Source organism: Brassica napus, unplaced genomic scaffold (genome assembly GCF_020379485.1).
Source record: "Brassica napus cultivar Da-Ae unplaced genomic scaffold, Da-Ae ScsIHWf_220;HRSCAF=384, whole genome shotgun sequence".
NCBI classification, from domain to species: Eukaryota; Viridiplantae; Streptophyta; class Magnoliopsida; order Brassicales; family Brassicaceae; genus Brassica; species Brassica napus.
Genome location: NW_026015613.1, coordinates 38,409 through 65,857, shown reverse-complemented (window position 1 = coordinate 65,857; position 27,449 = coordinate 38,409). Strand labels below are relative to the sequence as shown.

Sequence of the window (27,449 nt, the reverse complement as noted above, 5' to 3'; positions counted from 1 at the left end):
TGGATTCGAGATCTTACGGAGGTTCCTGAGAGACGATTTGAACCTTTCGGCATACGTCGGAGCTGATGAAGAAGGAATCTCAGCCGGAATGGACGAGACCTGAAGCTTAGCATCGATCTGAGAATCGAAAGCTTGTACTTCTTTGTCCGAGACTGATCGAGGAACTTGAGATTTGGAAACAGCAGCAGCGTAAGAGGCCATTTTGTAAGAAGGGGGGAGGGAGAGTTCTCGTCTTCAGGCGTGAGGCCTGGCGGCGGCGGCGAAAGGGGAGAAACCCTAATCGCACATTTTATCGCATGAGAGAGAAAATCGCTGTTCCGTTTTATCATTTAAAATCGCACTTGACATTTACAATACCCATAAAAGATCAGGACTAAAAATTGCATACAAAAGGAAAGAATTCAAACAAAAAATACATTACATCCATACGCGTGGGACCGATTCTAGGCACCATGCATTTACGTTAGTACATTTTGAAAGAAAAACATACAATACCCTTACACTAATCACGGACTTTAATCTGTTATAGGACAAATGGGTGAAAAAAAATCTACAACCACCAAAACTAATCTATGTGGGACAATAATTAAAAAATTACAAGATTGCCATTAATGAAAGAATAATATGAGCCATTCGATTATCTTTTCTCTCTTTAAACCAGAGCCGTCGGATCATAAGGAAAGAAGAAAATATGATATTTACGAAAATGCCATTAATGAAATATCAACCATAGCCGTTAGATCATCTTGTCTACGATTTAATTTCAGCCACACGATTACATCTATATTTCCTTCTCTCTCTTCACTCTTAATCTCAACCGCATGATCATTTCTTCCTTCTTCAATTACAGCCATAGGATCATCCATATCTCATTCATTAATTCAAGTGGGTATAACTAGTATAACTCGTACAACTGAACATGTGAAGAAATTTTATAACTAGTATATAAATGTTATAATCTATATATAATATGTAGCTACTATAATTAACCCGACTATTAAATCATGTTTTACATGTAAAATAAACAAACAAATATACTAATTTGTATATGATGACAAAATTTCATATATTATATTTGAGATTTATAAACTATATTAGCCATATTATTAAGATAAAAAAATATCAAACATATTTTTGCAAAGATATAAAGTTAAAATATTGGTACAATCTCTAAGCCTAGACATATAAACGATTGATATCATTTTTATTATATATTAAACAAGTATTACTGGTATAACTGGTACAACTTTAACATTTCATAAACTTGACAAAACCAATTTGGTATTTCATATGAGAAAAACAATCAAATATCTCAATTTGTATGTACTCGTAAGTTTCTCTTAATTTATTTAAAGTTTTGGATCTTTTTTTTTGAAAATTATTACAGAACTCCACAAGCTTACATGATCTACCTTATACTTATAAGGTTTGTTAACTTGTTTGTCCACTTAACTTTTAGAAAACATACATGAAATATATTTTTATGAAAATGATGATTTCATTGTAACCGGGCAAAGACATGTAAACATAAATAAGTGGTACAACTGATGTAATTGTAGTTATTATGTGGTACAACTGATATTTTACGATTTCACTGCCAAAGTACAACTATGCACAAACTGGTACAACTCAAAAACTAGTACAACTATGTACAGCCAGTACAACTAAAAAACTGATACAACTACTTGTTATTTTATATATTATAAATGACTATACTGCATTTGATGAAAATGCATTCTCAACCATTCGATCATCTCATCTCTTTTAATCTGAACCACACAATATTTTTTCTCTCCATTTCTCTTTCGGCTGGGACCCAGTTTCTCTCCTAGATCATTTTCCCTTGTTCGATCATAGCCACACGACTTCTCTTATTTGTATGTATATAAGTAATATAACTTGTACAACTAAACATGCAAACAAATGATATAACTAGTATAACTGATATAATTGGTATATAAATTATATAATTCATGTATAATATACAATTAGTGTAACTAACACGACTAATAAATCATGTTTTCCATATGAAATAAACGAACAAATATCTTAATTGGTTAATGGTGACAAAATTTTATTTATTTTAATTGAGAGTTTTCAATATTTTGTTTTATTTACCAAAAGGAGATGCAGTTTCTCTCTCGCGGTTCCGAACCTGTCTGGTTAGATTTGACGAGGACCACCGTGGACACCACCATCGAGCTTCTTCTTCTTTGTCATGACTTCACTCTTCTTTGTTGTATCTCTCTTCTTCTTCGTTGTATCTCTCTTCTTCTTCTTCATTATATATTTCTTCTTATTCGGTGCGGCACCTCTCTTTTTCACAGTAGAGTCCTTTTTGTTCATCGCCGGTGAGTCACTCATACTCATCGCCGACACTCCCTCTCTCTTATTTTTCAGGTGACTCGTGTATTTGGAACCATGGTTGAGTTTTTTTCTGGCTCCGTATCTACCTTTTTGGTCTCGAGAGCAAAAAGATGAAGATGATTTTTTTTCGAAAATAGTACAACTAGTATAACTGGTACAACTTGTAACAAATCATTAGTCAAATCAAATATTATTAAAAATATACTATTCATGTATTTGATACATGCAGGCGGGGAAGATTAGACCAATATGTCTTCTTGGTTCTACATCATTTTTTTTATCATCTTTATACGCTGAAAACAAAAAATAAAAATCACTATATTAATTGCAAAGTTGTACTAGTTATACTCATTGTAGTTGTACTAGTTGTACTAGTTGGAGTTGTACTAGTTGTATTAGTAATACTGCGTTTTTTTTTATCTTGAATCTCATAAGAAAAAGATGAAATTTGATTCTAAATAAGATATAATTGATTGAAAATGACTATGAATTGATCGATTTGGTATAAGAAAAAGAAAATTAGTGGATTATTAAAGAAAATTTTTGATTTTGTTTTATGGTGGAAGAATATTAATGGAGAAGAAAGAAGAAGAAGAAGAAAATTAGGGTTAAAATTGCATAGGGTTTTGGGTCGGATTTTGGGTCTGGATCCGGGTCAAATCTGGGTAGGATAGTCATGGCAGAAACTAGTAAATATGTTTGATTCTTTAAGTCTTATGGTCTTTTCTCCAAATTTTGATTTATTTTTAATTTATTTTTTAATTAAAATTAGAAGTGGTCCTTTTTAGATTTTTTTGACCCCCTTTGTCCCATTCCAGAATTTGATCCACTAATCACTATGTTTTTTTTATCAAATCATTATGTTATTTCGATAGAAAAAGGTATTAAATAATTAGCTATGTTTTGACCAAAAGATAAATAATTAGATAAACACTTATACACACACAGTTAAAAAAAACCAGAAAATGCTATGGTTTAAATGTTAACTAATTCATTAACTAAGCCAACTGGTTAAGCAAACCAGGTCATTACAGTTTTATAAAAAACATAAAATGTTTCTACTCATTTTTTTCTCATTGAGAAAGCTTCAGTTCAAATTTAGCTAATTCATTAACTAAATCTATTAGTTAAGCAAATGGGGTAAGTAAATTTGTTGGTGTTATATAATCATAAATTTTTGAAAAATTTAAATATTTTTTTAAAAAATAGACTATTGGTTGTAAATTTAAGGGGATAGTCCATTAAATTATTTAGAGACTAATTGGAAACAAACTTATAAATAGTTTTTAACTGAACTGAAACATTAAAACAATTTAACCAATTAAACACCATAACTAAAATTTAATTAAGTTTTGATCATTATGCTCTTCACCTTATATATAATTTTTAATTAAAAATTTTATTTTTTGAATAGCGTAAGACAAAAAGATTGAATAATTTAAAATTATTTTATATTTATCGATAGCTATTTATATGTTTATGATAGATTATAAAATTTATATATTAAAATAAACATACTAACTATATAATCAAAATTTAAATTTAAACAAAAATCCGGGCGTAGCCCGGACCGATCCTAGTATTTGTAATGAGACACCGAGGAAACAAATTTTCACAGAACTTAAAGAAAAAAATAATTATATTATCTTTGGTAGTGTAGTGGCAGAAAAAAAAACAATAATATTATCTCTGTCTTATTGGAGAAGGAATTGTTAATAACAATTTATTATTGCCACTGGAATCATTAGAAATGATATATTTTGTTAATACGAGATATTTTTTAATAAAATAATATATATACATATATCGGTATACTGTAAGTGGGCCACGAACCACAAAAGTTTAATAATGGACCACTGGCTAGTTTGGATTTTGCCAGGTGGGTCCCATTTGTTTTCAAGATTTCGAAGTTGAACCCCATACGTTTTTAATTATTAGCTAAGGGACACTTGGGATTGTGTGGCTCTTTGCCATGGAATCCAGACAAAAAAAATATAAAGATAAAACAATAAGGATCAAAAGAAAAGGAAAAGAGAAAAATAAAGGAGAAACACAAGCTGTAAAGTTTGACAATAGGAGAATTTGAGAGCATATAATCCAAATTTTTGTGATGGTTAAGAAAAAAAGGTAATGATTGGTTGCCTTAGACTTTTGTAATAATTATATACATACATGTTTAATGTCATGATATAGACTCACTACTTATTAGAAACTAAGTATACGAAAAGACACTATAGTTTATTAGTTTGAAAAAACTAAGTTCGAATTTCAAACTATTCAATTTCTTGAAAATGATAAGATGTAAATTTTTAGAGGTTTCAGAGTACCGTAGACAGAATTGTTCGATGTGATCTTATGTTGCGGAGAGAGCATGTCTATCAAGAATATCAATGACATATATGCAGAACCGTCCGTCGATCCAAATGTTTCGGGAAAAACTTCATCGTAGAATCATTGTTCTTGGACTTGTCATTATTATCGCATATATTGCATATAGTTGATCATATGTAATTGAGTTAGAGATTATATGATGATGTAATGTGTACTATTTATTGTTAAAGAAAAGCAAATATATATATATAATCGGTTTAGTTTTGAAGCTGCTCCACTGTACGATTTATTATAAAAGTAAGGACTTTTTTAAGAAAATGGTTTACGTGGCAGCATCTAGTTCAACTTTACAACTTTTAAATATCTTTTTTAAGAATATATATTTTTATACCAAAAGCTTGTGAAGGCAGTGGTATGAGATACAGCTATCAAAAATATCATCGTTAAACACACTACACTACACAGTAAGATATCAAGTCCCAAATGGTGTTGTTGCTTTGACAAAAAACATCTCTGCATTAAAAGAACGACCGACAAAGAAAAACCGAAAGAAAAAGGGTGATGGTAAAAAAATGTGGAGGTGCTAATTTGGCAAAGGTTGTATGTTTTTAAAGTTTGCACGCGTTGGGCCCCCCTTGACTTCCTTCCACTATTTCCATATGTTTCAATATTATTTCCACTATCAGAATGTTTTGACAAACTTTGTTACATTCGTTTAATTAGTAATTACATCTCCCCACTGCATCTGATTCTTACCTACACGAATCATAAATTCTTCATACTGTTTCATTCTTGTAATTTCCAAAAAACAGATCCCAACTACAGAGTCCACTAACTGATGATCCGACCAAACACAAGAACATATCACTATTTTACGTACAAGTTCGCTAGCTCTTGCTATTTTTCCCTAAAATAAATTCACCACCAAAAGCACTCAAACCTTCTCAAGAAGAATGAATAATTTTGTTTTGAAAATTAGAACTTCAGTGGTTTTGCTTTTTTTTGGGTTTTTTTGGAACTGAACCTGTCAGAATTATATAAACACTAATTGTACACAATGCTTAAAAGCACCTCCCAAAAAATTGTCATCACTTGTGAATGGTTTGCCCCGTCTCCTTTTTCCGACTTTAAAATCTTTCGTATCGCCACCACAAGCTATAAACCGCAACTGTCCGAACCATTCCGTGTCTTCTTTTTTTTTTTTTGCTTTTTAAGTTTAAAAATGGTTTCTCGGGCTTCTTTCACTCACCCGCTTGTTGCTTCTGATCTGCGGGTTTAACCTGAACCGCAGAGGGAACCGCGTGTACATACGTGAACCCTGGAGGCCCCAGCTGATGTTGCTGCGTTTTCCCCATTCCACCTCCTCCTTTCACGTTATTCGCTGCTGCTGCTGCGGCTGCGATAGCTTTCGCTGGATCTGAAGTGGCAGTTACGGCTCCGGTAGTACAGCCGGAGAGGGTGACAGAAGTGGCGCCAGCAGCAGCAGCGGAACCTGGCTGTTGCTGATGTCTTTGAATGAAATAACCACCGGAAGGAGATATTGCGATCTGCTGCTGCTGTTGATGTTGAGATTGCATGTAAGGATTAGAAAAGAAGAGCTGGGCTTGCTGCTGCAACCCATGCTTTGACAACTGTTGCTGTTGGGACTTGGATCCAGAGCTCGTGGTGGGGTTTCCGAGAACAGAAGGACCATTATTCCTTCCACCAGTAGATGACGCCACAGATGCAGACTGCAAGTTCTTGGACGGCTGAGATGATGAGTGAGTAGTAGAGGAAGCTTGTCCAGCTTTGTTCACTGCTGAGGAAGCGGAAGCAGTTGTCCTTGGGCTTCCCCCGGCGTTTTTGGAGACCGAAGATGTAGAAGGTGATCCAACTAACATTGGTGGAGACGGAGCTCGGTTGTTGGCACCTCCTTGCATCTGCTGCATAGGTGAACCAGAAGCCATAGGTTTCGAGTTTGCCGCAAAAGATATTTGCGATTGCTGGGGACGGCTTTGCTGTTTATGCGAGACGTTTCTCAGGGACGATGCAGCAGCAGCAGCAGATGATGATGGGGACAGTATTGAAGGAGACTGAGCTTGGGCAGTGCTTGTTGTCCTTGGTGAATTGTTTTTCCACTGAGTTGACTGCACCTGATTACTAGGTGACTGAACAAGGTTCTGAGGAAAGCCTGAGTTGGCATTTGGAAACTTGGCACCTCCCGCGGGCGATATGGTGATACTGTGATCAGGAAAACCACTCCCATTATTCGCCACCGACCCTTTGGTTCTAGCAGCAGATGCAGCCACTGATGTTGCATACCGTTGCTGCTTCTGGAGATACATGGTGGGATAAGGTTGCTGCGATTGATTCCGTTGCATATGCTGCTGCTGCTGTTGTTGCATAAGCTGCTGCTGCTGCTGTTGCATAAGTTGCTGCTGATGAGAAGTCGGCATAGAACTGGAACTCTGTGGCATAGCAGAACCAAGGTTTAGCAAACGGGATGTATCAACGATGCTACCACTCGGTACAGCAGAAACAGATGCATCAGCCAGGTCGTGTTTGTTAGAGAAAGCAATAGACTGCCCACCATTCACACCACTCGTTTTCCCTGTCTTCCTTTGTTCTTCCATCGTATTAGCAGTAGCATTAGATCCAGACTTTCCATCATCTGAAGGAGCACTGTAGTTCATTTTCTGTTGGGCTGCTTGAGCTGCGGCAACATTCGCTGCCATCATTTGGTAACCTTGCCTTGCTGCTTCTGGCATGCTGTGGAACATAGGGTGATTCTGAGGAATTGATGACATGTTCAGGGAAGGAGCACTACTAGTGCCATTGAATGTCGCAAAGGTCATAGCATAACCCTGGGACTGAAACGATTCCATACCAGCCTTTGAACCCTGCTGCTGTGATTTCTTTTCACAATGTTTGCTCGAGGATACGACCACTCCCCCTCCTGGGACTGCTGAACTCATCAAACCCAAGTTTGTTGGTTGCATCTGCATACCATAGTTCTGGCCATAGGCAACACTCGAACGAGAAGACCGGCTATCAGCAGTTGATGGGCTATCTTCTCCTACAGTCTCGCTATGTTGAGGCGTATTTTCTCTATGTTGATGCCTCTGCTGAAAACTCAAAGGCTGAGACTGGACTTTGTGAGTTGGAAATCCTTGGGAGTTCCCATGATTGATCGGCGGTCTCAGCTGTTGGTTCTGCAGATGCTTTTGAGCTGCGGATGAACTAGTGGAAACACTTCCATTCTGGTTGCTTGGAGAATGGCTCTGGGGAATTTGACCAGCTTGCTGCTGCTGCGGTTGCTGTTGCTGCTTCTGTGGCTGAGAAAACGGAGGCTGGATCATTTGGGAGGAGTAGAACGAACCATTAAAAAATGGCATCGGCTGTCCAGGAGCTCCTCTATAAGCAGGTGGTGCACCAACATGTGCTGGGACTTGAAAAGGATAGCCATTATTCTGCAAAATGGCCAGGTACTGCGTTTCATTGCCTGGCATGCCTGGATAACTGAAGGTCATTGTTGGGGCACCAGCTGGAGTAGCCGATGCAGAGCCATTCATGGAGTTTGCAGTAGCTGTCGCACCAGAAGAACCTGTGTTGCCACTATTAGGTCTGACAGATGCGGCAGCTGCATGAGGCTGTTGGCCCACGGGGATAATGAATGTAGGACCATGCTACAATAAAAGAAACAAAATATGAGAAAAAAGAACAATCAGCTTTCAAGAAAGACGACCAAAACTTGGAAGGAGAAGAATGCTTAGATGGACGACAAAGAAAAACTAACCATCATGTTATTAGCTGCTCCTGGAGGCAGAGCTTGTTGGAGTAATATTTGATTTCTCTGACCTGTATCTGAGCCTTTGGAAGTAGATTGAGAGTTGACATCTGGACCAGGATTGGAACTTCTTCCCAAAACAGTCCCCTGCAGTTCTGTGGGAGGCATGAGACTGAGATTGCAGGCCTTGGTCCCGTACAATGGAGCTGAGCCTGCTGCTGCAGGCCAGAACGGATTCATCTTTATGAACTGCTGATGGGATTGGATATTACGAGCAATGTAGCAGTGTGTTGCACATCTCTTAGGCCTCGGTTGATTAAACAGTAAATGTGGAGGAGGCTGAAAGAGATCAAAAAAATTAAATTAGAAATGAAAGAAGATTCTTCGAACGCATCAGAAAGCTATTAAAATTACCTGCATTGCTGCTGAGGATAAGGAGCTAGTAGTATCCGCAGGCACAACACCTTGTGTAGGTGGCATGTACCTGTTTGATAATCACAGAGTTTTCTATTAGTTCAAGTGAAACAAAAAGAGACTTTCCAAAACTTGACCAACTTAAATTACAAAACGCATACCCCATTGTAGGAAGACCTCCAGGCCAGCCAGGCATTGACATATGCAGAGGCATAGGGGTAGCTTGAGCTGGAAAATTCAGGAAATGAATGAATTAAAGAAACCAAAACTTAGCAAGAGTAAGAAACTCGAGGAATATAAGAAGAGATTATTTACCTGTTTCATCTGGAATAGATAGCTGTTGTTGTTGTTGTTGTTGTTGTTGTTGTTGTTGCTGTTGCGGAGGTGCCTGTTTCTGAACATGATGCTTGTTTACTACACCCACATTATCAGATTTCTTCAAGTCGAGTTTGAGCTCACAACTCCTCTCTGACTTATGAGGTTCAGCTTCAGCCACCGCTCTAGATCTCTTCTTCTCCTCAGACTCAATCGTCGCATTACCTCCATCCTCTTTTAACAGAGGCTTTGCTTCCTGCTTCATCATGCATGAGAGAATTAAAAATGGGGCAAAAAGGAACAAGATAAGAAAGAGGGCCAAAAGTAAAAAAGTAGAAAAGTAATGATGGATATCCGCAATTATGACAAAATTACCAAACAAAAGTAGGTCCCACTCACCGTTACCACTTCCGTGACTTTAGGGTTAGCTTCTGCTGCCACACATTCCATCTCACCGCCTCTCTCCGATGTCGATCTAACCGGAGGTGGCGCCTACACCGGTTTAAAAAATAGAAAATAATATTTTAAACAAAATAGGAAGATTTTTTAACAAATCTTACAATTAAAATAAAAATATTTTTTTTTAAAAGGAAAAAATCTTAGAGAATTAATTAAAACAAAAAGAAAAACTGAAACTTACCATCAGATCTATCTCAAACTTCTTCTCTTTCGCCGGCGAACTTCTGCATGATTAAACGGAGACTTCACTGAGCACCAGAACTAAGGGAAGAAAAATAAAAAAAAATAAATGTAAAGGTTGTATTGCTAACATTTTAGCCCCATCACCATCGGATCTAAATCCTGGGGAAGTTTCCACTTTAGGCGATACCGTTTCCTCTTTCGGCGGATTATTTTCTTTCTTCTCCGCTGATCTCGAATCTAACGACGCGTTGCTTTCTCTGGGCTGTGGATTGGTCGAATCCAACACCGCGCTGCTTTCTTCGGCTGATCCCGATCTCTTTAGCTGATCGCCTAACGGAACTTGACTTTTAGTCGGAGCTTCAGCTTCGGATTTAACGGCGCGTGACGGTAGATTAGAACTGTTCTCGTCGTCGTATTTGATAATCCTCGGCTTCTTTCTTTTAGGAACTGAGAAAAATCTAAAATGAGCAAAAAGGAGAAATCATCAACAGATCATTGTGGATGAAAAGAACTTACCAATGGCTGAAACATTAGACGAGCTTGAATTTGCAGCTAATGTGGTGGTGGAAGACTGAAGAAGAGCTTGTGAATTAGAGATGGGTGAAGATACTCTGGATTTGACGTCCACGGCTGTTTTCGCACCTTCCTCACCGGCCGATTCTTGTTTCGACGCCGCTAGAGGCATGCGCATCATACCGTACAGCACCTCAGCAATCTCTATCTCGATCTCGTCTTGAACAGCCACCGGAGATGATGATGATGATAGCTTGCACGGCGCTGGCTTCGGCGGTAGAGGCTTTTGTTTTGTCCCCGACGGCTTCAGATCAGAAAAAAAAAAGAAAAAAAAATTAGTCAAACGAAAGAGAAGATGAAAAAGAGATTAGAGAGGACGAACCATCTTTTTCCGTGCAGAGACGTTAGATGAAGACGGAGATGTAGGAGCAGGAGGAGAGGGAGACGCTAAATTAGAAGCCGGAGACACTTGGCGGTGGATTTGCTCTCCGGAGGCAAAAACACCACCGCCGCTAGCACTTGATGCCCATGATTCATGCGGTCTCTTTGTACAAGCTGTAACCGGAAGAAGAAGAAAAAATTAGATTAACAAATGAAAAGAGATTTGATCTGCATAAAACTATATTCACCTCTCTACCTGACCGAGCTTTTCTAGGAACGGCTACACCGATCATCTCATCGGCGGCCTTCCACGACGAGACGACAGGTGTCACCGGCGCCGGAGAAGGAGGCGATCTGAAGACTTTCGACGTTGGCGGAAAGTTTTTTCTCTGGTGGTTGTGGCTGTGGTGGTGATGGTGGTGGTGATTTGAAAGAGACGATGAAAAAGAAGCGGCGGAGATGTTGCTAGAAGGAGGAAGCATCTTTAACGAGGACGGTGGTCCTCCTCCGCCGTCGTCATATTCTTCATCGTCGTTGACACTCTCTTCCGAGCTGTCGTCACCGCCGTCGTCGCCGTGAACCATCACTAACCGTTCTCCTCTCCGTCTTTTGCTCCGGTTATGTAACCGATCTCGCTCTCTATTATCCCGTTCTCTTTCCCTCTCACGGTCTCTGTCACGTTCCCGATCTCGTTCCTTCTTCGAACTCCCTCCTCGATCTCTCAGCCTCGCCGCCTCCGGTAACTCCACCGGAACATCCTCCTCTGAAACAGAAGAAAAAAAACCATTAGAATCATACCTTTAGTCCCAGATCTGAAGAAGAAAATGAATAATACAAACCTGGAGAATCTCTGAAGCTTCCGGCTCTATGCCTCCGCCGTGACAGGCCATTTCCGGCAGCCGCCATGGGTACTCGTCTAGCTTCCCTATTTCTATCCATCTCTCTAATTGCTTCCGCTTCCTTCTCTCTCTTTCTTTCTTCTATCTCTCTATACTTGCTTCCCATTATCTCCTTTATTTGTGCTCCTCATAATAAAAGCAGTAGCGACCCGAATAAATCCACGGCTCATATCTCCTGCCGTATTACCTTTTCTTAATCTCCACCGTCGGTGTGTACGCATCCAACGGTCCCTAATCTGTATGTACCAGCGTGACTACATCTTGGCCCTCCATTATTGAGATCTCACATCAATAACCGATATTTCCTCTTTTATTATTAGCAAAAACGTATTCTTTCATTATTTTAATAGTCAGCATCTAATGTGGGTCCCACACCAAAAATATTGGTTATAAAATATATTTACATTTGTATTTTGTTAACATACTTTAATTTCGATATTTTTTAATAATGCTATTCCGGGGTTCATGTGAAAAAATTATTAGGACTGTTACCAAAGTTATTAAACATTAAACTGCCACGTGTCAAAGTTTGACATCGCACACTTCCGTGTATGTTATCGCTACCAATATTTTATTGACTTTATTGTGTCGAGAATTAAAAGAAATGAAAAGAAACAATAAAGGTATTGAGAGTCTCGAACAAGCAGATAATAATATTTAACTAAAAATAAATATACTATTTCAATAAACTATTTATTAAAAATGCTCCTGGGGTAGTGTACTGTTGTCCACTAATCGCGATGACTCGTGTGATAAAGAAAACAAAACACTGACATATACACGCACAAAGATGATATTATTTTAATTCAAAATGTGTCTTGAGAAGATGTATCACCGGCTAGTACCGGTACACAAAGACCTTGGTAAAGGTGATCTGACGATCAGAATGGAATCTTTGTGACCACCAATTCACACCGATCCAACCGGTAAAATTAATCATATCAGGTTCCACTTCTCACCCTCTCTTCTCCATTTGTTGTCCTTTAACAAAATCAAGAGAATCAAATGGCTACTAGTTTTTTTATTGGTGGCAGTAACTAAATATTTGATTGGAAGTGCAGTAAATTTTTTTTTTTGGGCAACTGAAGTGCAGTAAATAAAAGGTTCTTATTTACCTTTTCTATAGCTGATTTGTTAATACGAATTTATTACTTAATGTATTCTTTACTTATTATTCATCCTACTATATAAAAGGGACTAAATTCAAGGCTTTTGAGACTATCCACCTCAGCCAAAATATTCTCATCCAAAAAGAATTAAAAATAAATGTCATTTAGAAGATAATTAACTAATATAAAACTTTTGATATTTCTAAAAATTTCAAATTTGTAACTGCTAATTTATTAATAGAATCATATATCTATATTGAATTATGTTCTATTTTTAATCGTTACTTTAAGAGTAAATAAATTATTAATTTATAATATATATATAGTTTATAACTTTATATTGTAGTTATAAATAAAGAGAAAATAACCGGGAAAGGTGAAGAAGCTCATATAAAATTATGTAATTAAAATGGTATAATGGTGAATATGAAGAAGTGAATCTAAGAAAATTTGTTGTACAAATTATGGTGCTTTTTTCGTCCACTATAATGATTTAAAATAATATATATTCATATAAATAAGTCAATATTTGTTGTTTTTTTTGTAAGATGTTAAGATTATCATTTTCTGAAAGGTTACACTGATCCAAAGAGATTAGTTTGTGGAGCTAACCAAACGAGGATTATAGTGTTTACTTTGGAAAAAGTAATAGGTTGAACGATAGATGGCGTGCGTGTTTTTTCACATGGAAATCTGCACATATATTAAAATTGTAAGGTTTGAATCATAGAGAAAATATAGTGTATATGACTGAAGTTGATTCATTCCGAAACTAAAGATGGCTAAAATTCTTCTTTGTCAAAATTCATAGATGTGAATCTTATATGAATAGAGTTTTCAATTGCTTATAGCAGTGTAATAAATTCCGTGTGTAAAGGAAAAAAAATGTTATATAAGTGAAAACAAAAATTATGATTTTTTTCTTGTGCCTATAGGCTCTTCGCAATTTGAAGAAGAAAGAACATATTGTGTGAAAATCTTTGGCTCGGTCAAATTTTATCGAGTTGTTTATAAAACTGTTGTTATATGATTCATGTAAATTTTCAGTGTTGATTTAAAAGCCCAAGAAAACTCATCTATACTGACTTTTTGATTTTTTCTGTGATTTAAATTTAAAAAAGATAAAACTTTCGATAAGTTATGTAAACTCAGAACAAGTATTTAACTTTAAAAAGCATTTACATGTTTCAAACTTATAATATATACATATATAATGTTTAAAATTATGTATATAAAACCTGTATAAAATGTGCTTAAATATGTTTCTCTTCTTTAATGTGTTAATTGTACTATATATAACATTATTTTAAAATTTCAAAAAGTTTATGTCACATACAAAAACCATCAATAAAAAATATAATTCTCCATCTACAACCAGAAAAAAAGAAAAACTATAAACATATAAATTTAAATTAAGAAAAACTAACATTGGAAAAACAAAAAATTAATGTAAAAGAAACAAACCGACAAATAATATTATAAATAAAATAAATTTATAAGACACAATCCGCGCGAAGCGCGGAAAAAATCTCTAGTACATGTAATAAAGTTACCACACCATACATAAAGATGTCTAAGATGGGTTTGAAAGAATTAATACCATGTAATAAGTCTTATCTTTTGAACTTTTGAAGTTTTAGAATTTGATTGAAAAGGCAAAAAATCAAATAAATTATACTAGGAAATCTCTTTTTTTTTAAATTATATAGAGGTATCATAATTCCACAAAAGTGATTCAGATTAGTCACATGTTGCCACGTGTCGGTTTTCTTGTCCCTGACGATGTCGAAATCTCTTATTTTAACTATTCAAAACTTTATTTTTCATGTTTCAATAAAAATAAATCAAAACTGGGAAGGTAAGAATCAATATATTGATCATTCCTAGGTTAGATTGATACATTAGTCAAATTGACATAACTTCAAATCAAATAATTAAATATATGGTCATATATGGATATTTCTAAAATTGAACAATTGATATAATAGTCTCGGGATTTTTTTTATTCAATTAGGGAGGAAAACCTATAAAGTAAGTAAGTTGGGCCCACTTTAGTCTAAAATATAATACAACTCATATAATACAAATCGACGGCTGCGACCATTTGTTGCCAATAACGAAATGCTCACTCAGCCGTTAGATTGTTTTCCAGTTTATTGTTTCCATAATTTGCTTAAAACAATCTGACCTGGCAGAAAGCGTCATCCCGTAAAACCTAAAAAGGTGTTGAGTTGGCACCAAACCGGTTGATCTGAGTCGTTCATTAAAGCAACCACTAAACGGCTCAGATGAGAGGAACTTCACTCAAGTCGTGGTCACAGTACTTCCGAGAAGTGTAGGGCCCGCAGTTAGCTGCCAATATGGAGTTGCTCTTCTCCTTCCTTTTTTTTTTTTTTTGGCTAAATCTTCTCCTTCCTTTTTACTACTCTTATCTTTTTCAATACATTAGTTTTTTTTTACAATAGTTATTTTAAAGTATTTTCACCTTACTCTCTTTTGTCTTGTTTATTTACCAAAAATAATAAATTTGAATTTAGAATTCTACTATAACTATATTTATATGCACTGAAAATCATATATCTAATTTTTTTATTGGATCTTAGGGAATTAAAATTTTAATCGTATATGTTTGGTAATTTGTATTGATACTATTATAGTGTATGCCTGAGCAGATGAAAAATGCTTCGAATGATAAAAGAATGTTGTTTAGTTAGATGTATATTATTCATGCCCGAACTAGAGATTGCTGAGAAAATACATACCTCAACTTTTACTGCAAGTCAAAACATACCTACACTAATCAAAAATTTAAAATTCATGTCTGAATTATGGATCGATAAAAAAATACATACCCCAACTCTTATTGCATGCCAAAACATACCTTAACTAATCAAAAATTTGAAATTTATGCCTAGTCTTTAGAAGTCAACGCTAATTTCAATCTATACTATTATTTGCGAAGTAAATTTTCGCAACGGAGCTCTCACGTTAAAAATTAGAGTAGCTAAAATCTATGTTACCCCTAATAAATTTTTATATATATTCTATTATATAATAAAATGAATTTTATTTGCGAAGTAATTTTTCGCAACAGAGCTCTCACGTTAAAAATTAGATTGGCTAAATTCTATGTTACCCTTAATGAATTTTTAAATAAAATGAATTTTATTTTAAAAATCTTATATATTTTTTTAAAATAATTATGATGATTCTTATATATTATGTTGTTATCTTAAAATAAAATTTTACTATTATAAAAGTAAAAAAATTAAAAGAAGTGATTTTTTACAATATTATATTTAAAAAAAAAGATAATTCTTATATATACAAATATATCTTAAAATCACTTCTTAGAAAATATCCTTATACAAATATATTGCTCCATTAATATTTACTTAGATATTATTTTTATCTTAAATTTTAACTTTCAAAATAGTAAAATATTATTTCAAGATAACAACACAATATATAAGAATTATCCTATATTTTTAAGAAAATATAATATTGCAAAAATCATGTCTCTTAATTTTTTTTACTTTTACAATAGTAAACTATTATTTTAAGATAACAACACAATATATAAGAATCATCATAATTTTTTAAAAATATATAAGATTTTTAATATAAATTTTTTTATTATATAATAGAATATATATTAAAAATTCATTAAGGATAACATAAACTTTAGCTACTCTGTTTTTTAACGTGAGAGCTCCGTTGCTATAAAATTATTTCAAAAATAATAGTATAGATTGAAATTAGCGTTGACTTCTAAAGACTAGGCATAAATTTCAAATTTTTGATTAGTTAAGGTATGTTTTGGCATGCAATAAGAGTTGGGATATGTATTTTTTTATCAACCCATAGTTCAGGCATGAATTTTAAATTTTTGATTAGTGTAGGTATGTTTCGACTTGCAGTAAAAGTTGAGGTATGTATTCTCTCAGCAACCCCTAGTTCGGGCATGAATAAGTCGTTTTCCCCACAAATGTGGTGTATGATAGTTATTACATTATTTTCATACTCTGACACGGTCTAAACCATCATCTTGTAAGATGTATGAGTCCAGCAGATCGTCCGTGGGAATAAAAAGGAAATTAGAAATACGGAAAGATTTCTACTTTTAACTTGACAATCAATCAACGTTATTTTCAAATGTATATAATATCTGTTTTACTTAGTAATCCCTTTTTTTTAAAAAAAATATCATAATATGCAACGAATGAATGTGACGTGTAACAGGGCCCATGTAAAATATTAGATTTTGTAGTTAAACACACAGCAATGTTTTTGGTCAATGGTCAGGATCGTAATAAATTACAGTGGAGTAACAAGACTAAAACAGTAGATTTACATATTTAATTACAATAAAAAACATATTGTTACAAAACATTACGCGGTGCGAAGCGCGTACAAAACAAATCAAAGTTATACAGTGGTTCAGACTGATGCCACGTGACATTTTAGAGATACGACACGTGGACAATAGCTCTCTTTTGATTCGTCTGCTGGGATCTTGTTTCTGTCGATGCTATTCCTTCCGTTTTAAAATCTCTCGGTAGATACAATCAAAGACAGAGTTAAGTGTGAGAAAGCTAATCTCACAGCCGTTCACGCTTGATATGCGTAACAGCTGCTAACTGATTACGTGGTGGATTTAGAGTGGTGTAGTTACGTCATCATGTAGAACTGTCATTTAAATGCCTTTAAAAAATTGAAATATTAAAATAATATAAACACGCAAAAATGCCACGTTGGAGTATGCAAGTATTGCGTCCTGCCAAATGAAATTGTCTGGTTTTTTCAATTTATTTTCTTATATTAAAAAACTTCTCAATGAAGGAACCAGAAAAGATAAATTATAATGAATTATGATTCTGAAAAAAATACTTTACCAAATATTGACGAGTTTAGGTAACACGTGGTGACTTTAGGAGTTTATTGCTTTTTGCCAACGTGTCAACTGTTTTGATCGTTCGCTTAGCCTAGCCGTCAGAGAAAAAAAATTTCAACAGACCATTAAGCATTCATTAGTCATTACATAAAATCGATTATTTTCTAGTTTTAATAAAAAGAAACATAATTAAATGGTGTAATTATCGTAGAAAACATTTCAAATTTTCTATTAGTGGAGTATATTGTTTATGCTTTGTCGTATGCTAAGATACATAGAAATATGTAAAAAAATCCCTTCATTAACGCACTAACGCACATCGAAAATTTCAATTTATTATTTTATACTTAAACCATACTATAATATTGGTAATTGAATCGTATCTTTTGCTTAAAATATTATTTGGATCATAGATCATGATAGAGGCATTTAAAATAATATATAACGAACATGGCACCATGACTGTTTCTTCTATTTTATAATCGTATACTATCATTCAAATCTAGAAAATGCAGGAAAGTACACAATGCCACAATTGCAAATATTTTATACTATGAAACGAGATTAGTTTAGTATTAAATATTACTTTATTTTAGAAACAGTTGACAGATAGAGAGGATAGGCAACTGACTAGGACGTATTTGTATTGATTTCGTATACATATAATTCAATAGTTAGATAAAGAAAAGTCAAAATATTGAAAATATTTTATATCAACATATAGTGTTAGACATAATCTATTATTTGTGTGTTTAATAATTGATGAGGGAGGAAGAATGTGGAAGCCCTTTTTGCTTTTCCTCTACCATTTTGCTGATGAAGAAATAAAATAAAATAATTAAGGTTATTGGTGATTAATGCTATTATTTGACCTAAACTGCCATGATAAACTGAAAACAATAGCCATGATAGATACTCTTATTTTAAAGGACACAACTATATATTATTTTGTTAGCTTTAGAGAGAGAGTCTCTGGTACGTTTGAAAGAAAGTGGTTAAGTACACATAATCCCCTAAAATATTATACTATTTGATGAAAAAGTTTTCTATTATAATTTGACTATTTTTCCTAATGGTTTATTAATAATGTTTTGCTTTATATTTGAAAGGTTTGGGGCCCGAAAAGAAAATAAAGGCCCATACCCTATTTAAAGGATCCACTCGGTCCGCTCTCTCTATTAAACTTTTTTCATACGTAAAGAAAGAATAAAAAAAAGTTGTAGCAGACAAAAAAAAACAATTTCCGACAAAATCATCTATACTATTATCTTGCGAACTAAGTTTTTGGAATCTATTGTTTATATCATTAATGAATAAAATGTATAGCTAAACTAAAAAATAAAAATAAAAAATTAAATTATTTGATTAGATAATTGATTAAAATTAATAATAGTAAGAATTATCCAAAATCTGAAAATATACTTTAAAAAAGATATAATTTTTGTATATATTGTATTGTTACCTGAAAATATATTTTAGTAAAAAGTTAAAAACATGAATTATATAACTAAATATTAATCAAATAAAATTCTTAATTATATAATTAAAAATAGAATATTGAATTAACCAAAATCTAAAAATATAATTAAAAAAGATAATTTATATATATTGTATTGTAATCTAAAAAAGTATTTTAGTAAAAAGTTAAAAACATAAATTATATAATTAAATATTAATCAAATTAAATTTTTACTACAACTATAAATATAGTGTACAAAGAACTTTTCAAAAATTATGCAAATGTTTAAGCCCGCATCGCGGGCAAAACACCTAGTAATGTATTGATATCAAAAGTATTTTACAAGGAACATACACATTTTAACACAAAAATATATGAAACTGAAAACAATTTCGATGAAAGAGTGGAGAGTAACCGTTCTTTTCATAAGAGAGGCGACCATCATTAATCTCAACCTCTTAACTGGAGTTCTTAGCTTCGAGTAATAGACAGTTCTTAACTTTTCTTAGATTTTAACTAAGATAAGCTAAGAACCGTATATTAAATAAGACATATAAGAGTCGTCATTTAGCTGAAAAATATATAAAAAAACAAAAAAAATGTCAAATCATGAGTCAAGAACCCCCGCTAAGAAACTGGAGTTAATCATACATTTATAGACTACAAGATAAAATATATGAAACTGAAAACAATTTCGATGAAAGAGTGGAGAGTAACCATTATTTTCATAAGAGAGGCGACCATCATTAATCTCAACCTCTTAACTGGAGTTCTTAGCTTCGAGTAATAGACAGTTCTTAACTTTTATTAGATTTTAACTAAGATAAGCTAAGAATCGTCTATTAAATAAGAAACATAAGAGTCGTCATTTAGCTGAAAAATGTAAAAAAAAAACAAAAAAGATGTCAAATCATGAGTCAAGAACCCTCGCTAAGAAACTTGAGTTAATCATACATTTATAGACTACAAGATAAAATATATGAAACTGAAAACAATTTTGATGAAAGAGTGGAGTGTAATCATTCTTTTAATAAGAGAGGCGACCATCATTAATCTCAACCTCTTAACTGGAGTTCTTAGCTTCGAGTAATAGACAGTTTTTAACTTTTCTTAGATTTTAACTAAGATAAGCTAAAAACCGTCTATTAAATAAGAAATATAAGAGTCGTCATTTAGCTGAAAATGTAAAAAAAAAATAAAAAAAGATGTCAAATCATGAGTCAAGAACCCTCGCTAAGAAACTGGAGTTAATCATACATTTATAGACTACAAGATAAAATATATGAAACTGAAAACAATTTCGATGAAAGAGTGGAGAGTAACCATTCTTTTCATAAGAGATGCGACCATCATTAATCTCAACTTCTTAACTGGAGTTCTTAGCTTCGAGTAATAGAGAGTTATTAACTTTTCTTAGATTTTAACTAAGATAAGGTAAGAACCGTCTATTAAATAAGAAATATAAGAATCTGTCATTTAATTGAAAAATGTAAAAAAAACCAAAAAAATGTCAAATCATGAGTTATGAACCCCCGCTAAGAAACTGGAGTTAATCATACATAGAGTACGAGATAAAATCTGTTAGAAAGCCACCGTGATCCCGAAGGACACGGACAAACACCGATGAAGACGAACCTAGAAAGTCTAGCCATCACCGGAAAGACGCACTCCCGGAGGGAGAGACAACACACAAACCATTCCCAACTTGTAATCGTTCGTATACTGTCCCGAGAAACCTAAATCCAAATCAATGGAGAGCATCCAGAACATGGCTATCGTAATCAAACTGATGTTTAGGGATTTTCCCCAAACACAGAAGAAAAATTGATTAAAACATCGATGATGATGTGCTATATCTGTAAACAAAAGAAAGAATGAAGAAACTAGAGACAATCATGGACATACAATTTTGTAGCAGACAATTTAAACGTCCTAATTTGTATTGATAGGATGCAAAATATTTATTTTTACGGTGGGTCCCTGAAATGGCAATTAAGTATTATAAAGTTACGAACAGCTTTTCTTCTCCAAATTATTCCATTCTACTAATATTATAACAAAAAGTGAATAAATGAAAATATAGTAACATTCAAGGACGCCGATCATAAATTTTAACGAAAATCCAAGTACAGAGAATACTTTTAGCAAATTATAGTAACATTCAAGGACGCCGATCCAAAAGTATGGCTCTAGTAGAGGTGATCCGTGATCTATTATACACAAGTGAAAGGAGAGGCATAGACTCTCTCAAGTTCTTTAGAACAATGTTTTGAAACATTAGTAAAAACAAGATCTTTTTATTAAACGAGATGGCAATTTTAAAATCAATGATAACCAATTGGAGCTGGAGCTTCCTTTAGCTCACGACCTTGGTAGTGAATGTCCTGCAAAGTAAACAACTTTCATTAATCACACAAGACAATGCAAGGGTTAGTTAGGTTTTGGTCAACTTTCAATAACAGAACAACACTTACAGATGCAAAATGGTTAACGTCACGGTGATGAGCCTCGTCAGCACGGACCACCATCACCACATCACGAAGGGTCGCATCAGCAGGGAGCCTCCAGTAATCAATAGCGATAGCCGGAGCAGGTACGTTCTCGATGTTGCCTTTGTCAAGTTCCTTGAGGAACTCAGTGTACGAGTGGATAGCTTCTTCTTCAAGGTACCCAACCATACGGTGAGCAAACTTGGGGGAGATCAAGTAACCGAGGAAATAGGCGTTGAAGAAGACTCCTTGGACGGTGATGACTAGAGCTCTCTCGTACCATTTGGGTTTAGCGACTTCCATGAACGTCATGAGATGCATCCTCTCGTTCTCTGCTTCCTCGAGAAGAGCTTTGATCCATCCTCCGCTTTGCTCAAAGCGCCTGAGAGATTTGCAGTGGAGTAACATTCCTCCTACCATTCCGGGCACTGCTGCTACAGTCTCGAGCATCATAGCTCGGCATCCATATCTCCTCTGCGTTAATCAAATACAACGATTCATAGCACAAATATCATATCAAAGTAATGGAGAATATTTGCAGTGGAGTAATATTCCTCCTACCACATAAAATGTGAAAAATATGATTTAGAAATATTATAATAATTCTAGATGGTTTAAACAAACAAATAAATGCTATAATCACAACTGAAAGAACAACAAGTGGACATAATACAAACGCACAACAATATGATATAAATGAAAAAATTCCAAAATAGAAAGTAATATTTTAATACTAATTGCTATAAAAGAGGTTTATACGCAATCAATGACGATTTGGAACGTGTTTCCAATTTCGGTTACAAGAAAGATTAAAGCGGAGAGGGTGGAAGAAAGAGTACCTGGAAGAAGAGATCGGTAGGCCAACGAAGAGATTTAACAGTCCAATAAGCCAATCTGTCAAGAAACGTCGTCGGAACATGATGCTTCGACAGATCTATCGTCAAATCAGCTTTATACGTCTCCCATGGCTGCCATAACAAACTTCAATTAAAGCACGATCATATTATATAATCACGAAGATTCTATATATAAACACGTACCCTGAAGCAATTCCACTTCCATTCAGTACCGTCTTCTTTAGTGATCTTACTCGGCTCAACACCCCAATAGCTAGCGATTCCTTTCCCTCCCTTGTTGCCTCCGGCGTCACCCCCGGTGGATGATTCATTCTCCGCCTTCTTCGGATTCGCATCCGTCGTCGTCGTTTTCTCTCCCAAAGTAACCGTGCTGGCGAACCGCACGCCTCCCATCGCCGGAGCTCGAGTAGTCCAGATCCAACCGCTCATACCAGACGGAGAAGCTAAATCCGCAACCGCAGGTCGCAGAAGATGGCTCGTCTCGTGAGAAATAGAACGGATCGTGCTCGTAGTGGCGGTTGAGAACAACCGTGGTCTAGCAGCCTTCAACAGCGACGACGCCGCCTTGGCTCCACCGCGACTCATCATCGTTATGCTGATCGGTAAACAAGTAATACAATAATATAGCAAGAGAAATCTTTTTTTTTTCTTTTTCTTTCCGTTAACGTTTGTGTTGTGTCTTATGGGTTTCAGACGCTAGCGATGGTTTGTATATATACCAGAAAAATGAACGGTCTGCGTTCCAGATCGTGAACGTGTGCGTAAGGAGATTACGCCGCGTGTCAGTTTCTGGTTTTGGTATTTTTAGAATGACGGTATTGACCCTGGAGGTCGTGAGATGGACTTTGAGTTGTACTTTGCTTTGACTGAGGGTATAGGTGTAAATTAAATGGCGGTGAAGATTTTTTCTTGGAGACCAAGATGTTTGGAGAAGACTGGAAGATTCTTGAGTGGTGAACAAGAGCTAGAATCTCATTGGTCGGATTTAATGCTATCGTGTGGGTATTGTTAGGCGTTGTGATGGTTTTTATCACTTTCTCCATCAAAAAAGAAAACAAATTGGCATTTTAAAATAAAACAAATTGGCATATTTTGTTATTAATTTGTGGTCATATTTGACAACGAAAAGCAGCAGATGAGGTATGGTTTGTTCAACGTCCAAGTCAAAATTTGACGATTTTTATTATTATCACTCAAGATACAAATTTATTGTAGAAAAGAGCTATTTATTTTGTTACAACGTAAATAATGTCTGAAACTTTTGATGCATATATGGCACTGAACGTTGGTAAGTTTCTATCAATCAAATTAAAACATTGACAAAACATTCTGGCTTCAACCGGTGACCGTTTAATTAAACATCAAAATGAATAAAATAATAAACAAAAATTTAATTGAGAAAATGAACAAATATAAAAATATGAATTTACGTTTAATTCATTCTCCTTCGAAATTGGAGGACGACTTTTTCATAATTTTTTTCATCTCTAAGAAAATGAGAGGAATAAAATGTGACCATTTGATTGTAATTTGACAAAAAAAAAATCAACATGAATAGTTTAAAAATTGAAGAATAAAAGTTTCGTCATAATTTTGTTCATAAAATATGGTCCAATTGAAGCCATTATGTTGTCAAAACACATTATGCGGAAGCACCGTGAACGATTAGTTAGGGTTAAATGCTTCTACACAAGATCAAGGATTCGATTTTTACAGAAAATACAATTTCTTGTAAATTATAAGATTCAAGCTTTTCAGAAGTTTTAAAAATGCTCAGAGCCGTTCACATTATACTAGTGTGCTGTATAAATAACATGTTTACCTAGAATGTCGTACGCGCAAAGGTATTTATCGATCCGAATGTTACGAGAAGAGTTTCGTCGTGAAATTATCCATGAATTAGGTAATTATCATAATTTGTAATAGATATAGAAATTATATGATAATGTATCCAGTGTAAAAAAACACAGTTTCTTGTATGATTCTAAAACAATAAATAAAACTGAGGAAGGGGATTTAGATCTTTCACAAAATGTCAAGAACATTGCAGTTTCAACATGTTTTACGTATGTCCGGGTATTGGTTCATGTTTTCGGACCTTTTTAGAGCCCATCTTCTTTTTCCACAATATGATTTGGTTAAATGATGTTTTGGGTTCAAATATAGTTTGTTACTAGGTGAAGACCCGCGCCTTGCGCGGGATGAACATTATATATATAAATTATTTTATATATTATATATTTATAACATATTATAAAATAATAAATATATATTGAATAATTAAAAAGTCATTATCTACTACTTATATAATTAAATTGGTGAGAACATATAAATAAATTTTATAAATCGAAAAAATATTTTTTCTATTTGATAAGATATATAATTAAATTTAAATGATAGTAACATATATATATGGTATATTTTAATATTAATATTTATTAGATAATGCTTTTTGCTTATTTTTTTTGTCATTTGTATCTGTTATAGCAAAAAGTCTAAATTAGTGATAACAAAATTTTCATTGTGGGATTAATGGTTTAAGTAATTTATAATATTTTAAAAAATTAAGTTGTCAATTTTTTTTCAAATTTTTTATCAAAAAAATGTTCAAAGTAAATTTCAAAATTAAGATATTTATGTATTTTTATATGGCATATAGTTTAATTTAAAATGATACATATATTTATATATTTTTTTTATTTTTGATACTTATTAAATGAGACTTTCAACTTATATTATTTTTTAGTTATTTGTATCATGTCATAACAAAAGTTTTAAATCTTAGATTACAAAATTTGAATGTGAAACTTTTAACAGTTTTAGTAATTTATACTCGTTTTTAAAAATTCAAAATATAATGTATATATATAATTTTTTTAATTTTTATTATATGGTTACTATGATTGTTTAATTTATTTTAATAGCTTAAAACTAAACAAATATAATTATAATACACACTTATTTTTTATTAAATTTTTATTATTCAAAATCATTAATTGTCATATATACTTTAGCCACATTAGGCAATTCCGTAATCTTATTTAAGAAAATAATGAAACACATTAATAATGTATTTATTATAGTTTGATAAAAAGTTTATTATATATTTAGATGGACCAACCTATTTCTCTAAGAATTTTAAGAATCATTCTAGTGATGACACATGGCTACAAAAAAATGTTGCAATGCTTCTCAAATAATATATAGGGGATACATGTTATGGATTTTGTGACTATACATTTTTAAGATTATGATTATTTTAGTTTAGTTGTTTTAGATATCATATCAAAATGGAAATAAAATAAATTATTTAAAGTAATTATCTAAGTTCTAAATACTTATTTTAAAATATCATATATTAAACAAGTAATTATATAAGATTCAAATACTTATTTCAGATACTAATCTGAATCTTTGAACCATGGTTTTCGATTATTTGGACTTTCAAAAAAAAAAAACAAATTGATATCTAATGACCAAATCATAGACCGCGCAAATAGGCCCATTTAAATACGGAGAAGCCTAACTGGGCCTTGAAGTTAAGAACTCCAAAAAACAAACAACTTCCGTATAGTTTGGGGACTTAAATTTCAGATGCTATAAATATTGTATTTAGTTGGAAAAGAAAAGAACGGGAAAGCTTGAGCGCTGTTTCTTATTCCTCCCTCTGCCACTCTGTGAATCGCCTATTCAATCCTTCTCCCACGCTTTTTTGTTTATTTATTTATATTATAAGGCTCTCTCTTTCCAATGACATAGCCTAGCTTTGTATCGAGATCTCAAAGCAACGAGATTGATGGAAACCTAAATTCTTGAATTGTTTTTTTTTTTGGGACAGATGGGACTAACGGAAGAAGAAATCAAAAGAATGTACAGAATCCAAAAGACGTTGATGCAAATGCTCAAGGACCGTGGCTACTTTATCGCCGATTCTGAAATCACGATGACCCTATCACACTTCGTTAGGAAGTATGGGGACAACATGAAAAGGGAGGATCTTGTTACTCTCAGGGCTAAGAGGAATGATAGCAGTGATCAGGTATGAGGCGTCTCTCAATGTGCATTGATTATCTCAACATGACTGCCAAAAGCATAGTGCGAGAGGTTGTCTTCATGTGTTTGGTTTCTTTTTCTTTTAAGTCTATGATTCTTGCTCCTGTCCTGTTGTAGCTCTATGTCTTCTTCCCTGATGAGGTGAAAGTTGGAGTTAACACAATGAAAGTGTACACAAACCGGATGAAGTCAGAGAATGTTTACAGAGCAATCTTGGTTGTGCAGCAGAACTTGACTCCTTTTGCTCGAAACTGCATTACTCAGATCTCTTCTAAATTCCATCTCGAAGTTTTCCAGGTAATAAACAAAGTTTCCTTGTTTGTTTTTGATCTCCTCATGATGTGGATCCTTAATCAAGTTGTGTGTGTGTGCAGGAGGCGGAAATGCTAGTGAACATTAAGGAACATGTTCTTGTTCCTGAGCACCAAGTTCTCACCACTGAAGAGAAGAAAACTTTACTGGAGAGATACACTGTCAAGGAGACTCAGGTCACTTGTTCTTCTTTTTTTCAGTTTTTCTTGGTGAGAAACTTTTGGGTTCTGTGTGTGATTAAATGTTTGAAACTTGTGGGTTGTGTGTGTGTGAAGCTTCCAAGGATTCAAGTGACTGATCCAATCGCAAGATACTTTGGACTAAAACGTGGCCAAGTCGTCAAGATCATCCGTCCTAGCGAAACCGCTGGTCGTTACGTTACCTATCGTTATGCTGTATAACCAAAAAGCTTTTGTAGATTTAGAGTTGAACTCTCAGAGCTGTGAAACATAAGACGCTTGTTTTTTTTACCAAACTGTTGACAATGGTTTTTTGCTACCTTTTTTTTTGTGCGCGCGGTTCTTTTTGCTACATGTAAGAATTGAAAAACCTTACGAGTATCTTTTATTATCATAAACTGTTAGTGCACAATGGGCAACTTCTCGTCAGCACTTGCCATGATTTAAAGGTTCAGACCGTTCAGCATTG

General features: G+C 34.0%; 3 protein-coding genes across 5 annotated transcripts; 1 reads left to right on the top strand and 2 right to left on the bottom strand.

Annotated features, from left to right (window-relative positions):
- Positions 1-5,647: 5,647 nt before the first annotated feature.
- On the bottom strand, positions 5,648-11,805 carry LOC125575014 (protein TIME FOR COFFEE-like). Of its 3 annotated transcripts, none has more exons than XM_048773117.1 (12): positions 11,569-11,805; positions 10,986-11,492; positions 10,731-10,903; positions 10,352-10,652; positions 9,964-10,282; positions 9,834-9,876; positions 9,593-9,685; positions 9,194-9,452; positions 9,040-9,106; positions 8,879-8,948; positions 8,474-8,803; positions 5,648-8,363 (listed from the first exon to the last, which is right to left on the bottom strand). In XM_048773117.1, exons 1-12 carry the CDS (start codon positions 11,732-11,734, stop codon positions 5,940-5,942), a joined length of 4,752 nt encoding a protein of 1,583 aa, XP_048629074.1. In that variant the 5' UTR covers positions 11,735-11,805; the 3' UTR covers positions 5,648-5,939. The 3 variants fall into 3 exon arrangements, with proteins under 3 accessions (XP_048629074.1, XP_048629075.1, XP_048629076.1); XM_048773118.1 differs by having other exon boundaries at positions 9,194-9,449; XM_048773119.1 differs by lacking the exon at positions 11,569-11,805 and having other exon boundaries at positions 10,978-10,996.
- Positions 11,806-21,283: 9,478 nt separating this feature from the next.
- On the bottom strand, positions 21,284-23,471 carry LOC125575219 (ubiquinol oxidase 1a, mitochondrial-like). Its single transcript, XM_048773110.1, has 4 exons — positions 22,620-23,471; positions 22,419-22,547; positions 21,565-22,053; positions 21,284-21,474 (listed from the first exon to the last, which is right to left on the bottom strand). Exons 1-4 carry the CDS (start codon positions 23,022-23,024, stop codon positions 21,415-21,417), a joined length of 1,083 nt encoding a protein of 360 aa, XP_048629067.1. The 5' UTR covers positions 23,025-23,471; the 3' UTR covers positions 21,284-21,414.
- Positions 23,472-26,200: 2,729 nt separating this feature from the next.
- Positions 26,201-27,436, top strand: LOC125600349 (DNA-directed RNA polymerases II and IV subunit 5A-like). Its single transcript, XM_048773112.1, has 4 exons — positions 26,201-26,475; positions 26,607-26,786; positions 26,864-26,977; positions 27,077-27,436. Exons 1-4 carry the CDS (start codon positions 26,275-26,277, stop codon positions 27,200-27,202), a joined length of 621 nt encoding a protein of 206 aa, XP_048629069.1. The 5' UTR covers positions 26,201-26,274; the 3' UTR covers positions 27,203-27,436.
- Positions 27,437-27,449: the final 13 nt, after the last annotated feature.

Coding starts and splice junctions, on each gene's coding strand:
- LOC125575014 (XM_048773117.1), bottom strand. CDS start 11,734: ATGGGAAGCAAGTATAGAGAGATAGAAGAAAGAAAGAGAGAGAAGGAA. Junction 10,904..10,985: donor TCCTAGAAAAGCTCGGTCAG/GTAGAGAGGTGA, acceptor TTCCGGTTACAG/CTTGTACAAAGAGACCGCAT. Junction 10,653..10,730: donor TCTCTGCACGGAAAAAGATG/GTTCGTCCTCTC, acceptor TCTGATCTGAAG/CCGTCGGGGACAAAACAAAA.
- LOC125575219 (XM_048773110.1), bottom strand. CDS start 23,024: ATGATGAGTCGCGGTGGAGCCAAGGCGGCGTCGTCGCTGTTGAAGGCT. Junction 22,054..22,418: donor CTACCGATCTCTTCTTCCAG/GTACTCTTTCTT, acceptor TGATTAACGCAG/AGGAGATATGGATGCCGAGC. Junction 21,475..21,564: donor ACGTTAACCATTTTGCATCT/GTAAGTGTTGTT, acceptor TTTACTTTGCAG/GACATTCACTACCAAGGTCG.
- LOC125600349 (XM_048773112.1), top strand. CDS start 26,275: ATGGGACTAACGGAAGAAGAAATCAAAAGAATGTACAGAATCCAAAAG. Junction 26,787..26,863: donor TCCATCTCGAAGTTTTCCAG/GTAATAAACAAA, acceptor GTGTGTGTGCAG/GAGGCGGAAATGCTAGTGAA. Junction 26,978..27,076: donor ACACTGTCAAGGAGACTCAG/GTCACTTGTTCT, acceptor GTGTGTGTGAAG/CTTCCAAGGATTCAAGTGAC.